At 34.8% G+C, this 17116-nt stretch overlaps 3 protein-coding genes across 4 annotated transcripts in view; 1 reads left to right on the top strand and 2 right to left on the bottom strand.

Annotated features, from left to right (window-relative positions):
• The window catches only part of LOC136813427 (TBC1 domain family member 2B-like), a 94915-nt gene that overhangs the window by 35310 nt on the left and 42489 nt on the right, over positions 1-17116 (bottom strand). The window lies entirely within an intron of this gene.
• LOC136813330 (uncharacterized) lies at positions 1138-4353 on the bottom strand. The gene is made up of 3 exons (XM_067069843.1): positions 3547-4353; positions 1615-1686; positions 1138-1383 (listed from the first exon to the last, which is right to left on the bottom strand). The coding sequence occupies exons 1-3, from the start codon at positions 3988-3990 to the stop codon at positions 1138-1140; spliced, it is 762 nt and encodes a 253-aa protein (XP_066925944.1). The 5' UTR covers positions 3991-4353.
• On the top strand, positions 5837-17064 carry LOC136813431 (uncharacterized). The gene is made up of 8 exons (XM_067069952.1): positions 5837-6024; positions 6223-6825; positions 9295-9442; positions 10411-10536; positions 10784-10962; positions 11505-11661; positions 13028-13125; positions 15012-17064. The coding sequence occupies exons 1-8, from the start codon at positions 5944-5946 to the stop codon at positions 15318-15320; spliced, it is 1701 nt and encodes a 566-aa protein (XP_066926053.1). The 5' UTR covers positions 5837-5943; the 3' UTR covers positions 15321-17064.

Genomic DNA, 17116 nt, shown 5'->3' with positions numbered 1-17116 from the left:
CATAAGATCTGCATTATTTCAACAAGCTGAGTAATAAATTTGAAATGTTCGTCATCTACATCAATCAAGGGCTCAAGAACAAATGAAGATATGCGTAAAAACAACCTTGCTTGGTCAGCTTTGAATTTCAATTTGTATTTTTCATCGCCAGTAAAACATGTATCCTTGATTTTATGAGGTTTTGACCCAACCTCAGTATATCCAAAGCTGTGGTTTATAAGTGATGCATTTATATTATCTAAAGTTGTAAGCTTTGCTGTCTTAATAAAGTATTCAATTACCAACCTCAATTCATATTGGACGACACCCTCAAATGCAATGTGCATGATGTCTTGCGGAAGTTGTGTAATAATGTTGAAACCTGGTATCTTCATCAAGATGCTTCTTTTATTTATGCCATAAGCAACACTTAGATCTCTTCTTGATTCCTCTGTAGGTGCATTTTCAATTTCATAGCAATCTTGTTTATGAAGTGTTTTCTGTTCTAGGTGTAAAGTCTGTCAATTTGAATTTGCTTTGTAATTCATCGAAATTACAATAGCAATGACGGCATTTTTGGGTATGAAGTCCCTACACCTTCTTTGAATCCTGCCCATAAATGTTGTCCTGGGGTGTCTCCTAAGCACACTAACACTTTACCATGAATTATTTTATTCTGTCCGTTTTCAAATTCCATTTCAAAGCCATTATGTAACAAAAGCAACTCGTCAATTACAGGTTCAAGAATTTTTTCGATACCATATTTCTTAACCAGAGATGCATTTGCTATTGCAAGAAGTTTTACTGCACAATGACGGGATCTGTATTGTGGGGGAAGGTTTGCAATACAGTAGTAGTACATATCAATTTTGTGTTCTCCTGCAGAACTACTTAATGGGTTGCAAACCTCCAGCTCATCATGATACAATATTAGCACCAGGGCTTTTGGGTGTTCAGCAAAGTAAGGATCGTTTTTTATAGATAGAGCCATCAAAGAAATCGTAATAACACCATCTCTGGAGCTACTTGGTTTTTTGCATAGCAATTTTTCTAATTTTCCATTTCTTAGAATTTGGGATAGACTTTCTAGCAAAGGGATGTACATGAATGTTTCTTCTTTTTCAGTTATAACATGTTCTGATTTCTGTTTTTTTCGAACTAAAATTGACCCAAGTTTAATTTCTGTGGTTCAACATAAGGAAAGTTTGCTTTCACATAGGATTTATGCTGTGCTTCAGTAGATAAACCATCAAATACATTCCCAACGTCATCGAATATCTCTGCAATGGATTCAGCTGTAACAGGTTCGTTTGAATTGATTCTGTCAGCAATTTCTTGTTTCACAATATCCACATATTGGTCAATTAAACAAGTTGTATTATTCGTAATTCTGTCCATTGTTGCCTGTAATAACATGAACAGAAATCCGAAATTAATTTTCACATTTTTAATCCTGTTCACAAAAAAGCGTGCAGTAAAAATCGTAACTGTTTTTGAAATTATAGATATCAAAGTACAATGAAATAAATCACAGAGTCACAGAGTGCTCAAGAAAAGTTCGAGTGAGATAAAATCGAGAAATAAAGAACTAACTTACAATTAGATATCAAAGTAAAAAAAAATTATTTATCTTACCTGTGTTAGTCGATTCCTCTCCTTTGTTTTCAATATGAACATAGCAGCACATTTTTTCAAGTGATCTTTATCCTAAAATTGAATTATGAAAATGTTGCTTAAAAAATTGTTGTTCGAAGTGGATGCTATAAAAGAGGAGGTAAATTGTTCAGGGCTTTTTCACCCAGGGGTATATACTAGGGTTGGCGGATGAGGGGTATGTGCGAACCAGACCAGCCCTTAATAAAGAGACCAAATTTTAGTGAAAGGGTGACCCTTTGAGAGTCTTTATTGGAGAATTTTCTTCCAAATTTCGAGAAATTTCCTACCCTTAGAGAGACTTTTTCACAATTTTTTCTGTCAAAATTAAAAATTTTTCCAAAAATTCGTCAGTTTTCCAACCCTTAGAGGGATTACTTTAAAATTTTCTGATTTTTGTAACCCTTAAAGAGACTTTGGAAGGTGAAAAAGCTGACCTTTAAATTAACCCTATTTGCCCTGTGCCTTTATGACCTTGTCATGCCCCTTAAATTCTCCTGATAGGGTGTTCCAAATTTCATGAAACTTTGCACATACAAGCCCCATTATATAAAGAACAAATTCAAGGAAAAAGTTTTCTCGAATTTCCCAAAAACCTATACCAATATTGGCACCAAAATCCAGAAATCGATAAAACGGAAGATTTTAAAATTAAAAAAGTGTAAATCAATGCTTTTGATAGAATTTTTCTTTTCCCATGAAATTTGGAACAGAAGTAGTTTGGGATGACAAAATAAGCCCGGGTTTGTAATCAATATTTTTCAAAATGGCAGTCGAAGGACCGAAAAACCAAAAATTTTGGTAATAGGCCTACCCTCAAAAATTGACCACGTGACCCAGGCATTTTCAAGAAATTTTTTTTATGCAATCTTGTTCTGTATCAAATACTTTACCACTGTACAAAATTTCACCTCCATTGTAACTCAGGTTCAAATTTTATGGCCATATTGATATTGACCATATTGTACCGCTGATCAGGCAGCCGCCATCATGGCTGACATGGGCAGACTTAGTATTTTTTAAAATAAATTTTGAGAGAAGCGTCAAGAAATTTCAGGAGGTTTGGTTTAGTTGATAGATAATTCCAGAGAAAAAATCAGCACCCCCCCCCCCACAGGGCAGATAGGGTTAATAAGGTCTGCACATACCCACCACCCATTTTTGCCTAAGCACCAGGTTTTCCTCAATGTGTGAGTTTTCATCACCTGTAGTACAAATGACAGAACTTGTTGCTCGTCAATTTATAGATAAAAATTGTTAACAATAATGAACTGGACTTTAAAAAATGTTGGTTTGCCCTCACCTAATATTAAAGGTTTGCAGGACGGTCGGTCGGTCGGTCGGACGAAAAATATATTTTTATTGATTTTTGATTTATGAAATTTTAATGCAGGTATGGCTTTTGCTTTTTCTTATTTTCTAAGATAACAATAATTTTTTTGGGCCGGGAGGTCTCGAGTAGGGTCAGTTAGGTCCATAGTCATCTATGCGAGTAGCACTAGACTTGAAACAAGTAGATGGGAAATGAAGCCACTTAATTTCCCATCTATTGCCCATCTAGACCCGTGTCCATAGGCTAAAAATCCCGCAATTTCGTACAATTTAACATTTTTATGGTTTCACTTTTTCTTGCCTATGCGAGATTAAAGATTCACTTCTAGCCCCTTCAAATTCAATGGTTAGGTCACAACAAACCAACATCTTTTCCAGACCCGATCCATTGAAACTAATCGAACCAAATTTTTATCGAACTAATCAAACCCGGTCAAACCTAATCGAACGATTAGAGTTTGATTAATCGTAATAATTGAACTGTCAGGGTTTTCTTATAAAATTAGTTTGACTAAAAATCAGTACGGTTAGTGTCCAGCAAATTTTTATCTTCTCCCTATTTCTTCCCTTTTCACCACTTACATTCACAATTTCGTTAGCACAATCTTCTTCATCACTGCTGTCACTACTATCAGAGCTTGAATACAATCTTGGGATATTTAATTCCTGGTCATTTGCATCATCATCATATTCAATGTCACTCATATTATGGTCATCATCATTGTCATTTAAAAGACCGCCATGATCATCATTAGGCCCAGGAACTTCATCATCAATAGTAATATCCTGGTTCATTTCATCATTTGGATCTGCTCGAATACCTATGTTTTTGTATACCTCATTATGGTGCCTTATAACATGTCTGTAATACGAATTATAACGTTTGAATATAGAAGGGCAGCCTCCAACATTACACTTGATTGAGAAGTTCAGCTGGTTAGAATGTACCAAGTTGATATGATTCATATAACGTCGCAATGTGCGTGCTTTAAATGTATTACAAAGATTACAGCTGTATGTTTCCATATTTCAGTATAAAGTTCAAAATTTTAGAGTCAATAAAAACCTGTGGGGTAATGACGACAAGGTGGCCATTTTAGTTTTTGACGCGCGCAGCGTTTGTGGTTTTAGGCTATAGATATTAGATGTTTCAAAGCAAATCATATTTGTTCAAGATCTGGAAGAAGCTCTTTTATAAATTTTGGTGTAATGTAAACATTGAAAAATGATCAAAATCAATCTATGAAACATTATAGTTCAAATTTGGGATCTACTAATTTTCGCTGGTGATGATTATCAAATACTTTCTGAAGGTTTATGTCTGACTTGTTTTCTTATGACCATATTTGGTAATTAAATTACCCAAGACCCTTTGCGGAGTCGTCAATTTCGCGGCAAACATCAACTTGCCCGTTTGCTTCAAGAACTTCAACGACAACGTACACGTGTGGAGAGAATTTACCATCATCATTGATCGTTGTAAATGATGGAATTGCTAGACAAATAATAGACCAATACCCGGAGATTGGGAATTCCTAATTGGTGAGTATTTATACATTTTTTGGCTGACATCACTTCCATTCATTTCTTAAATAAAATAAATCAAGACTTGAACAGACAGATAAATGAAATGTGTGTTTTCCTGCAAAAGGCAGCCTGATTGAATATGTATTCTTCTTCTGAAATTTATAAAAAATTTTTCACAGGCAATTCTCTCTTTCTAGAGTGGGTGGGTACTACTCTCGGGTACCTGATAAGCCCCCCGCTAATTAATTTTTCGAAAGTTTTCCCCTGCTTATTAATATTTGGGAAAATATTTTTGATAGTTCTCTATTTTGCCCTAATTCTTCTGTATAAGCCTCCTTTTCAAAAATTTTCTACCCAGGAATTCAAATTCCAACCCCCCCCCGCTTAAGTTTTGAGATTTTTTCTGCCCACCCCGCTTATTCCAAACCCCCTGTTTAGAAGCTACCCCCAGACGATGTCAATCGAACGGAATCAAACGAAAATTCCAATCGAATCAATCGAACGCAATCGAATGATTGCGATTCGATTGCCGAATGCAATCGAATATCAATCGAACGTAAAATTCTGGGTAAAATTCGATTGATTCGATTGATGTTCGATTACGTTCGATTGATATTCGATTACGTTCGATTGATGTTCGATTACGTTCGACTGCATTCGACGGGTGGTCGATTAAATTAGATTCCAATTTACCTCAATTCCTTTCAATTTCGAGCGCCTCTTATCAGGGAGGTTAAGTATCGCGATACGATAGATAAATCAACGCAACGAACGGGCTTTGACACACAACTTGCAGTAAACATGTGGGCCTGCATGATCTGCATTTTCTAGAATCCAGGCTAAAATGATTCATATCATCTTGTTTAAATATTCAAATGTTGAACGAGAATCAATGTTAATCAACAGAATCAATTAGTAGAACCAGTCGAATGCATAAGCCAACCGAACGTAGTTGAATCAATCGAATCAATCGAATACATTAGTCAATCGAACGCAATCGAATCAATCGAATCCAGGCACTAATCGAACGCAATCGAATCAATCGAGAAAATCGCGGTAATATTTGATTGCCATTCGATTGCGTTCAGCAATCGAATTTCAATCATTCGATTGCGTTCGATTGCGTTCAATTGATTCGGCGTTCGATTCGTTCGATTGACATCGTCTGGCTACCCGAGAGTACCCTTCCAGACAAAATTATAAGATAAAATCAAGGCCACAGTCACAAATAACTTGCGTTTGTGTCATTTACAGCCCAAAATTGTGAGTCTGTTGGTCTGTTGTTTGATTTTAATTTTGATTAAGTTATAATCATAGGGCAGCACTAACCCAAAATTTTACCTTACTTGCTTACTTGAGTTCTAAACTTAAATCCTCTAGATAAAAAATTCTGAATACAGTTTATGTTTGTTCTTACGTTTAGAATCAAATTACTCCAGCCATAGTATTCTGATGTTAGAATACAAGGAACTCAAAACACTTTTGGTTGACTTTGATGCAAAGTTGAGATGTAAAGTCTGGAGACTAATTGACGTAAGAGATAATTGTTTATTCCACCGTTTATTCAATAATGAAAGGCCAGGCCTAGTCATGAGGCAAACCACGCTTCCGTGCAATAATAGCCTGATTTTTTCCCTAAAAATGCCAAATCTTCACTGATTTGCATTTTGTTACATAGTTATTTGTTCTTCTGACCATTCATCTTAAAGAATACAATTTTCATATTTTCAGGACCATTCTAAATCATGTGATACACCACCTATAAGTGTTAAGTCTGACAACTCTCCGCTGAGTCGAGAAGTTTCAAATATCACAAGCTCTAAGCGAAAATTATCAGACAAAGAGAATCAATCTCCACCCATGAACAAAGAATTCCATTTCAACACAGCAAATCAAGGCCCTTCCACCAAACAAGACTTGCCGAGCTCCAGCCGAGACATGCCGAGCTCCAGCCAAGACATGCCAAGCTCAAGCCGTGAATTGCTAAGCCAAACCAAACAAGACTTGCCGAGCTCCAGCCGAGACATGCCGAGCTCCAGCCAAGACATGCCAAGCTCAAGCCGTGAATTGCTAAGCCTAGTAAGACAACCTTCCATCCAAAGAATCGTGTATACATTATATAACGATAAAGAAGCAATAAACACAGAACGGGCCGGTGGTCTGACACCCAGACTTAAAGAGAGAGTCATCCGTATGCAAATCGAAACAATGACTACTGAAGCAGAACGCGCATTTCAGCGCAAACCTACCTTTACCGAAATTAAAGAAGTTGCTAAGTCCCTTGCAATACAATATCCATCATTGCAAGATAAAGACAAACCTCCTGGTTCCTTTGTAAGTTTCCTTTCATTCTTTTTCTTTTTTTCAGACATTTGATCAAAGTTTCATCCAATATCTTGCAAAACTGAAACTCATGAATTTTTAAACTTAAACTCTCGAATTTATATTAAAGCCACCTTAATGGAACTAATTTTTGCAGTACTTTTGAGGGTATGAAATTGGCGTTATCACAGAACTAACATGGTTTTTTGGTCATTCTTTTATTTTCCTAGGGGAAATTTTCCATGCAAATTTTATTTTGTGGTAGAACCACAAGTCGTCTTACCTAAAGTTTAGTACCGGTGTGTACCGGATTGATTCACCTATAAATAGGTTTAATTCTGAACGTAGTGAATGACCATTTTTAGTCTATGAAAAGGTTGGTAATGTGACTGAACTTTTAGTGTGATATTTATAGAAACTTGATTTTTTCTTTATTGATATCGCTACCTTAATTCAAAAGGGGCCTAAGTCCTGTGAGCCTTAATTCAAAAGGGGCCTAAGTCCATTTGGGTCATTTTGAGAAAATTGCAATTAAAGTTTTTCCTTGATTCTGAAACCATTTTTGATGGTAAAGCTTTGAAGTAAATGTTTTCTGAAAGCCATAGCTATAAGTGGTTTTTCCAATGAAAAGGCATTCGTTTGAAAGGAATGTATTTTTGTACGTAATAGGTGCAACTTAGTAAATCTTGCAGAGTGGACTTAGGCCTTTTTTGAATTAAACATGAATTTTGAAAAACGTGTGAGGGTTAATTTCTGCCTTTTAGAGTTCAAAACCTGCACATATGACACTCCAAAATAAAACCACTTACACCTACAATCTCCCTCGAAATATATTGAGATTTTAGTGTATTTTAACGTTTTTCAGAATTTCAAGTTCGGGCGAGAATTGCTATTTTAGCACTTCCACTTTCTTCCATTGAATGTTTCGATTTTAAAGGGGTTTGGTGGCTTCTAGGCTATATTCCAAGCCTCATTCGAGCAAATTTGAGCTTTTAAATCCTGAGATCCTAAGCTCCTAAGTCTTAAGTCTCATGTTAAAACTCAGAGTTAAAACTCTACTTTCCAACTGTAGTTTAAGGCGCCTAAAAATCAATTGTGGTGTTCAAAATTACACCGGGAACTCCCCTTTGTCTCAAATATTTCTTGAAGGATTGTAGATTCAAGATAAAGAGAAAAGACAATCTCAGTAAAATAAAGAAAAACTCAATTAAACTTTTTAGGATGCATGGACTTAGGCCCATTTGCAATTCAATTGGACTTAGGCCTCTTCAAAACTTAACAAACTTATTTTGGTGGACTTAGGCCTTTTTATTGTAAAAAGTTGATGGACTTAGGCCCTTAATTGTAAAAAGATGATGGACTTAGGCCTCTTTTGAATTAAACATCACTTTTATCAGAGCTTCAGTATGAAGTTTTGAACCTTTTTAACTTTAAAAACTACTTGTTATGTACATCAAAAGAGAGCAAATGAGCCAGAGATTGAGAAAAACTAAAGATCTCAAATTTCATAAAAATGGACTTAGGCCCCTTTTGAACTGGGGGGTACCTGGACTTAGGCCCCTTTTGAATTAAAGTAGCGATATGAATTTCTTTTACACGAAAGTGATTTCAAAGAACGGGAATACACTTCCATTACATCGTCAATCATAATAGAGTATTCCCTGTTCTTTGGAAACACTTTACAAAAGTGATTTCAAAGAACAGTGAATACACATCTATTTCAATGTCAATCATAATTCCTTAATTGGATTAATTTTCCCGTGGATTAATTTTCGCGTATTTTGGCCAATTTCGCAAAATTAAGTCCATGCAAAACTTTTGAAAATTTCTATGAACTGTCGCTAAAATAAAAAAAGTTTCATACCCTTGTAGTTTTTAAATTTATCTTCAGCTCTTCATCATTCAGAGTGAAAAGAATTGTTTGAACATTTCTCAAATTTCATTAAAACTAGCATATAAAGACTTCTACAGTCGCGAAATTTATTATCAAAACCCCTTTTCGCGAAATTTTGTCCACGCAAAATTTTTAGAACTACGCGATTTGCAAAATTTTATCCACGCGAAAATTTAAATTCTTGATTCGTCAGGATTCGTGAAATTTGTCCACGCGAAAATTAATCCACTTAAGGTAGTATATTCCTTGTCTTTGAAAACATTATGCAACACAGTGATTTCAAAGAACGGGTAATACACATCTTTTACATTGTCAATCATAATATTGTATTCCCCGTTCTTTGGAAACATACACAGCAGTGATTTAATGTTACAGATGGAAAGTTGTCTTTAATGGACTTTAATGTCGTTTGTGTTTTCAAAATCATATTTTTGGAGTCACCAAAACTTCATTTCTGAGTGGTACTAAATAAAAATATCTATTAAGTCTATTGTAAATTCCAATTTGGGACATGCTGGATAGCACCAAATCTGCAGGATTTAATCCAATCACATTAATGCATGTCTTTTTGAACATTACCATTATAGAAAACATTGTATGAAAAGATGAGAAAATGTGGTTATAATCGAACGCAAATGGAAAGAAAAGTGGTGGAAGCAAACGAGATGGAAGAAAAGATGAACGACTATGTACAACTACATTCTCGCCCAAAGAAAATAAAATTTATGCTAACAGGTAAATTAACATAGGAACACACTTAAGTTTTTGGACCTACCCCGGTGGAGGTCCTATAAATTAACCTTTGTCCGTTCGACCGTTCGTTCGTTAGTTATTAGCTTTCCTCGTGATTGGCTCGTTAGTTTTTTCTGATTTTTTGCACAAAGATGCATAACTATAAACCCTCGAATGTGACGGAGCCCGATTTTCAAAAAAAAAAATTTTTGGGCAAATTTGTGCCAAAAAACGGCTAAAAAACGGGTTTTTTGGACTTTGTGAAAAATTAGGTCGTTAATTTTTTCTGATTTTTTGCATGAAAGTAGGGTACCATCGTAGGTAAAAATTGGCTTAAGCAGATTTTTGCAAAAAAAATTTTGTTGGCTCAAAAAACGCATGTTTATCTATAAGAATCACTATTAATAAGCATACATCAATGTTCTTAGTCAAATAACTCAATTTTTTTATGAGATAGATGTTTTTTTGCTCTCGAACTTATGAATATGAAAGAATATTTCAAGAGCATGAAATTTTGGTTTCTAAACGTGTTTTTTTATAAGAAACAAACAACTAATTTTAATAGATCTTCACTATTTGTGTTCTGAATGATTGTTTAATGGTCACGCTTATGTAGATATAGATTATATATGTGTTAAATGCATAACCAGGTAGGTCCATAAAAGTATCACTTGTTTATTTTATAAAATGTTGTTGTCTCAAAGGGGGCATTGAAATTTAAAACTCATGCCTTCCCTAAATTCCTTACACCATTCAAAAGCTCTCAAGGCTTTTTTAGCAAATATGGCGGCACTGAAACAAAATTATTTGCCAGTAAGCACTCACTTTTGAATATTCTTCTACCTAGTGTGGAATCTTTTTGAAAGTTTAACACAGAGTCTGAATTTTCTCCTTGGGGAGAGAGCAGGATTTTTTGATACACTTGCATAAATAGTAATCCCTAAAGCTCTCTCCTAAACATCTTGATTTAGAATCGGAGTTAGCTCAATCAAAAGAAATCAAAGAAGAAAATAACAACGTACACCAAAATGTTTCTCCTGCCATTTCCCAGCCCAATGAAGAACTTACAACAGAAGAAAGCTTTCAGGAGGAAGCAGGTAAGTTCAAATACTTAGTTCAGAACATATGGTAGCTAGCTACCTTGCCCCATTCAAATTTTAAGAAAATAAAAGTACACTTTCTTATAAGCATACAGTTAATGTGGCAGCTCAATATTCTTAGGTAAGAGTTGATCTTGAGTATCAAATTATGCTTAACTTTATGAAAAAACCTCCCCCTAAGCTCAGGGGGGTGCTTCTCTGTCCGCCATCCGTCAAATTAATAAATTAGACCAATTTTTTTCAGTTCCAGAAATATCCAAATTTTTGTCCCTATTGGACAAAGAAATGAAGAAATCGAAACCCAATTTAACAGTTGTGAACTTGTATCTTGATAAAACATTTTCAACACGACGAGAACTATTACATGAGAAAGGTCAAGAAGAATACATAAAGATGTATCCTTGTTTTAACAGCCCTGTTATGGTAAATGTAATTTTTATTTCTGTATTATTAGCCAGAGGCAAATACACTTTTGAAAATTTTTTACATGATAAAGAGTGTCCCAGAAAAATAACCTCCTTTGACTAAGTGGAGAAATATTATCTTGTTTTTATAAAAAGTGACAAATAGCTGTCAATTATGTTACAAAACTTTTTCTTTTTCTTAAACAAAATAACTCTTAAAAGGTCCCTTGTGAATTATGAATTGCTTAATTTTGTTCGTCTTTACAACTTTTTATAAAAAAACTTAATTGATTGAGTGACATAATGACAAAATTTGTTTTAATATGACAGGGACAATGAGAGAAAATGTCACTTTTTATTAACAAAAAATTTTACTTTCTCTCATAGTTGAAGTGGGTAACTTTTATGGGGTGCTCTGTAATGCTCTACTCTCAAATAATTCTTCAACAGGTACAAAGTTGCATTATAACTCAATTTCTTTCAAAAGTTAAAGCTAATTCTGTTTTCACTACAGATTATTTTGGGGCAGGCTTCAGTAATGTATTGCTTTCTCATTTTCAGCTGATTGAAGAAGTGAGAAGAGTGCTAGGCAAACCAAACAACTCTGATAACTCCTACTTGAACCACTGTGCCCAGTCATTAATTGAAAATGTTGACCAAATCATCTATTTTGGACTGGATGAAAAAAGGATTGGGATACCAAAAAAGCCATCCCAGGGTAAGCTTGAAAAATTTATTTTCTTATCAATTTTTCTTGCGAGAAATCAAAAATTAACTTCCTATATAGTTCTTCAAGAGCTTTATCATGATATAAATAGTTGAAGATGCTTTTCGACATTTTTGGACCTACCTAGAGGTCCTATAAATTAACCTTTGTCCGTTCGTCCGTCCGTCCGTTCGTTACCAGCTTTTCTCGAGATTGGCTCATTTGTTTTTTCTGATTTTTGGCACAAAGATGCAAAATGGCAATGCCCAAAATGTGACGGAGCCCGATTTCTGGAAAAAATTCATTTCCGGCCGAAAATGCCGGAAATATGCCGGAAAAACCGGTTTTTTGGTATTTTCTCGAGATTTCCAAGCACTTTTCCTTACCACTGTTTTGGACCGATAAATTCGAACTTGATTACCGCCCGGGTGTTTATTAAATTTTTTGATTTTTAAGAGGGGCGTTTATTCGAGGGGGGCGTTTAAAAGAAGGGGGTGTTTATTAAATAACTTGTATCCAGGGTCCTTTTTTTAAGGAAATGGGGACCTTATTTTGCCTTTTCGTCATACTTTGAGTACAAATCTGTTTATTTAGAGATGTAGAAATAGGTCAAAGTTACTTTGAATACTAAAATAATATAATTTTAAACGTTTATCTAAGTTTTTCTTCATATGATACTTGGTCAAAGCTACTAGTTTCGAATAAACGCCCCTCCTAGAGGGGAGGCGTTTTCCTTTCAGGAGGGGCGTTTATTCGAGGGGGCGTTAAAAAGAAGGGGGCGTTTATTCGAAGTAATACGGTATGATAAAACAACTTTTATTTGAAATGTTTTGACTTCCTTCAAGTTTTCGTACCATCATTTCTCTACATTGCATTATTTACCTTTCACATTTTTTTCTTCACAAAATTGAATTTGAAAACTCAATTTGAAATTGAGTTTTTGTTACTGAATAATGGTGGTAAAAAAGTGCAGACAGTACAGTGAACAAAAGAAATGACGTCACTTAAACAATAGATGTACGCTTTTGCTAAACCCCCTTTCCCCCTTCACTGCATACGTACTATATGGATGGCCCATATACCTTAAGGGAATCATTCTTTGAGGGAACCACTTTTTGCAGTGTCAATCTGAGATTTTTTGTGGAACTTAAATTTTTAGAATTTTAGATAACCATTTTAATGTTTTTAACTAAAGATGCTGATTGTGATAAGATAACCAAATTTTTCTCATTTTGAAAGTTTTGCTGGAACTTGACTTTGCAGTTTGGGGTCAAATCTACAAAAAGTGCAAAATTTAGTTAGTTCCCTGAAGGTTATTCCATAGTTCCCTGAAGGTTATTCTCAAATTTGATTTCTTTTTCTTTCACTTTTTATTTAGATGGAAAGCTGATGCATCTGATGAGCAACTTAAATAAAATTTTTGGAAAGCTCAAGAAAAAGAGTGTAAAGACTCAGCAAATCTTTGTTGAACTTGCTGTAAGTTGAAATAATTTTTTTAATTTAGTTTTTTAATGGTCAAAGTGAATGATATTAATTCATTAACTTGTCAAGTTGGATCATTAACGATTGGACCTAACGATTTTTTTTTTATTGTCGATGATGGATGCATTTTTGGACCTAATTCATGTTATAGCATATCAAATATTGATTATAAGTCAAGTGCTGGTTTTTTTCGGAATTCCTGAGATAAAAATCTTTCATTTAAGAGTCATTTGTCTGTAAGAATCGGCAGTTTCTAGAAATATAGGAAGTGATGTCCTCAGGTTTTCCTCAAATTCAAACCATTGAAAGATACCTTAAGTGTATTAATTTTGGCAGGGATTAAATTTGGTTTTTGGTAAAATACACCAAATTAAATACCCGCCAAAATTTTGAAAATTCACCGTCCGCCAAATTAAATACCCGCCAAAATTAACAAAGTCCTTTTAGGATAGAAATTCTATCAAAAATCAGCATTTTTTAGTTGAAAACATTAAAATTTTTGATCTACAAGCCCCCAAAATTTTCCAAACCGCCAAATTTTACAAAATTTGCCATCTGCCAAATTAAATACCCGCCAAAATTGGCACTTTGGCCGACCGCCAAATCAAGTACACGCCAAAATTAATACACCTAAGGTATTATGGATTTGAGCAATTCCTGAACAATTTTTTTCATTTCGACCAAATTCAGGATTTTACGGCATTTTCAAATTTGACATGTTTTACCCATTTTTTGGGACCATGGCTTAACACCAACTTTGTCATTGCCGAAAATCTGAATGAGACTTATTGAGATGGATTTTTTACTGAAAGTGGTAGTATCAATGGGTTACTTCAGGTTTTGGCCAAAAAAAGGTGTCGTCCGCCGGACTCTAGGTGGCTAGAAATAATTGATCAAAACCACCTTTCCAAAACGACTGATAAAAAATATCTTGAGTTTGGAGGCCCGTTCAGGGGCTCATAAAATCTATTTTAAGCATCAAAATGCAACAAAACCTTTTGTAATGTGAAATATCAATAAAATACTACAAATCTAGCAAATAATAAGCACTTTGAACGATGGTGGTTTTGGGCTATGACCACTAGAAATATGAACCAGCCACAAGGTTTACTAGGTTCTAGACCCTTTTTGGCAACCGGACAGCATTTGAAAAACTGGATCTGGAGCGTACTTTGAACAACTCGAGAGTGATGGCAAGACAAGCAAACCCTCTCAAATCCCTGAAAAAATTCATAACCATGTCAGGTATCAGGTTTGGTTTGAATTTGAGCAAAATCTGAGGATATCACTTCCTAGCCCTGCCTGATTCTTACAGACAATGGCTCTTAAGCCATATTCAAGCAGAGTCTGATTCAAGCTCCTAATTTTCCAAACCCAGCAAAAGTGATGACGTCAGACGGGGACCAGTCAAATTTTCAAAATCGATTTCATCATCCCTTTTCTGCTGCCATCTTATTACCTTTTAATTTTGGCGTGTACTTAATTTGGTGGATGGCAAATTTGTTAAAATTTGGCGGGTATTTAATTTGGCGGATCAGGAAATTTTAGGTCCTTGTAGATCAAAAATATTAATGTTTATAAATTAAAGATGCTGATTTTTCGGTAGAATTTCTACCTAAAAGTATTTTGTTAAATTTGGCGGGTATTTAATTTGGCGGACGTTCAATTCTTAAAATTTTGGCGGGTATTTAATTTGGCGGATTTTACCAAAAATGGCCAAATCTGCCAAATTTAATCCCCGCCAAAATTAATACACTTAAGGTATTTAGAATACATTTTAGTGACCTTTCTTAATTTTTACCCTGCTGGATAAGTTGGGTTAAACTTCAGTTTATAGCAAAATTAAAATGATCTAAATGATGACTCTGCTTTCATTTTAGGACAATGAAGATCCCGAGGAAAAAATGTCAACGTGCAAAATCTCAACTTCGTGTCCCATCCTTCTCATAGAGAAAAATAAAATTCATCTTCTACTTCACAAGAAATTGTTGTTCAGCACTGAACGTAAATGCATTATTGAAGCCTTTGTCGCGTATATCGCGTCTTACTATCTGGTCAACATGGGTTACCCATTATCTTTGGAAATTGGCTTGTCAGTCCTACAACTCATCCTTTTCAAAGATGATAACATCAGGAGCGAAATAAAGGAGGACGTGCTCAAAATCCACAAAGAGTACCAAAAATTTTGAACAGACTACTTTAGGCTTCAGGTATTATGTATTTTAAACCTTTTTGATACTTAAGCCCCTGCACTATTAGTTTTTGGTTAGGTTAGGTTACTATACCGTATTTCTTCTAATAAGCGCCGCGGCGCTTATTAAATTTTCTTGATTTAAGGTGCGGCGCTTAATAAAGGGCGGCGCTTAATAGAGGGCGGCGCTTATTTCAAAATTTGAAAATTTAGTTTTTCAAAGGGCTTCAATAGTTTCACGAAGTTGGTTAAATGTATATAGATGGTGGGTTCTTTATACTTTAAAGCTCAGACGTTGTTGTAATGACATAGAATAATGATAGATTTATGATTTTAGAGTTCGCTATTGAAGGTATAAGTTTGAATGTCTTCATTTTCAAGCCATTTTCTAATAAGCGCCGCATTTAGAGGTGCGGCGCTTATTAGAGGGCGGCGCTTATATCGAAATTTAGATTTAAGGTGCGGCGCTTATTGGAGGAAATACGGTACTCTATTTTTGGACCTACCTGGAGGTCCTATAAATTAACCTTTGTCCGTCCGTCCGTTCGTTCGTTACCAGCTTTTCTCGAGATTGGCTCATTTGTTTTTTTCTGATTTTTGGCACAAAGATGCAAAATGGCAATGCCCAAAATGTGACGGAGCCCGATTTCCGGAAAAAATTCATTTCCGGCCGAAAATGCCGGAAATATGCCGGAAAAACCGGTTTTTTGGCATTTTCTCGAGATTTCATCATTAGTTTTTTCTGATTTTTTGCACAAAGACGCGTATTAGCAATGCTCAAAAGATGGCCGAGTCCGATTTTTGAGAAAAATTCTGTTCCGGCTGAAAATGCCGGAAATATGCCGGAAATCGCCGTTTTTTGCAGATTTTCATCGGACTTTTTCCTTATATTTAGTTGTTTTTTCACACAAAAACATTATTAGTAACAATACCCACCATCAAGCATGATTCAATTGTCAATAAAACTGATTTTTGAAGCCGGAACTTTCTAAAAATCGCCGGAACAGCCGATTTTCGTTAGATTGTTGTTACTTTTATCAAACTGACTATTTTAGGTTTTCGTTTATGTTGCTATTTTTTAGTTAGGTTATTGCTTTTTTCATGGTTTTACATTCGAAAATTGTACACGGGTTTCGAATTGAATCTCGCACTTTTCGTGCAAATTTGCATGCGATCGAATCTAAAGCTAAGCAAAAAAACTTGTGTATTGGTGAAATTAGGATCTCGGAATTTTCGAATCTGCGATTGTCCTCAAAATGCAAATAAAGATGAAAACGAATTGTAAAATCTTCTTTTAACTATATATGATAAACATATATTTGAAGCTATATCATAAACATATATTTGAAGCTATATAATACATTTATTTTAGCTATATATCATACATTTATTTTAGCTATATATCATACATTTATGTTAGCTATATATCATACACATATTTTACTAGATGTATATATTTTACGAAGAGGCAAACTAAACATTCAAATTGTATGTCGCATTTCTTCTTGCCTACAGCCTGGAGGACACTTAGAGCATTTTGATAAACTGGATGATGCTGATAAGTGGCCTGGAAGTATTGGGCGCCATTCTGATTTTTATTCTGCCCAAGCCGGACCACAGAAGGGTCTGAAGGATTTTAGTTGTTTTCGGAAGGTAAACAAGGATGGAGCAGTGTTATTTTTGCATAATTTGGTATTAAAAATCTTTTTATGTTTGTTTTTCCCTCTAAACCTTATTTTAGGTCAAAATGGCGCAAAATGACGATTTTAAACTCTAAGTGGTTTTTTTGTTATT

The sequence above is a fragment of the Clytia hemisphaerica genome, unplaced genomic scaffold (genome assembly GCF_902728285.1).
Source record: "Clytia hemisphaerica strain Z4C2 unplaced genomic scaffold, Clytia hemisphaerica genome assembly, whole genome shotgun sequence".
In the NCBI taxonomy this organism is placed as follows: Eukaryota; Metazoa; Cnidaria; class Hydrozoa; order Leptothecata; family Clytiidae; genus Clytia; species Clytia hemisphaerica.
Note: the sequence above shows the minus strand (reverse complement) of the source record. Positions and strands in the feature narration are given on the sequence as shown.

What these genes read in the sequence shown, in the direction of transcription:
- LOC136813431 (XM_067069952.1), top strand. Translation starts at nt 5,944, where the DNA reads ATGTTAGAATACAAGGAACTCAAAACACTTTTGGTTGACTTTGATGCA. An exon ending in AATAAAATTTATGCTAACAG is followed by an intron (nt 9,443 to 10,410) that starts GTAAATTAACAT and finishes ATCTTGATTTAG; the next exon opens with AATCGGAGTTAGCTCAATCA. An exon ending in AAGCTTTCAGGAGGAAGCAG is followed by an intron (nt 10,537 to 10,783) that starts GTAAGTTCAAAT and finishes AATTTTTTTCAG; the next exon opens with TTCCAGAAATATCCAAATTT.
- LOC136813330 (XM_067069843.1), bottom strand. Translation starts at nt 3,990, where the DNA reads ATGGAAACATACAGCTGTAATCTTTGTAATACATTTAAAGCACGCACA. An exon ending in GTGCTAACGAAATTGTGAAT is followed by an intron (nt 1,687 to 3,546) that starts GTAAGTGGTGAA and finishes ATTCAATTTTAG; the next exon opens with GATAAAGATCACTTGAAAAA. An exon ending in AGAGGAATCGACTAACACAG is followed by an intron (nt 1,384 to 1,614) that starts GTAAGATAAATA and finishes ATGTTATTACAG; the next exon opens with GCAACAATGGACAGAATTAC.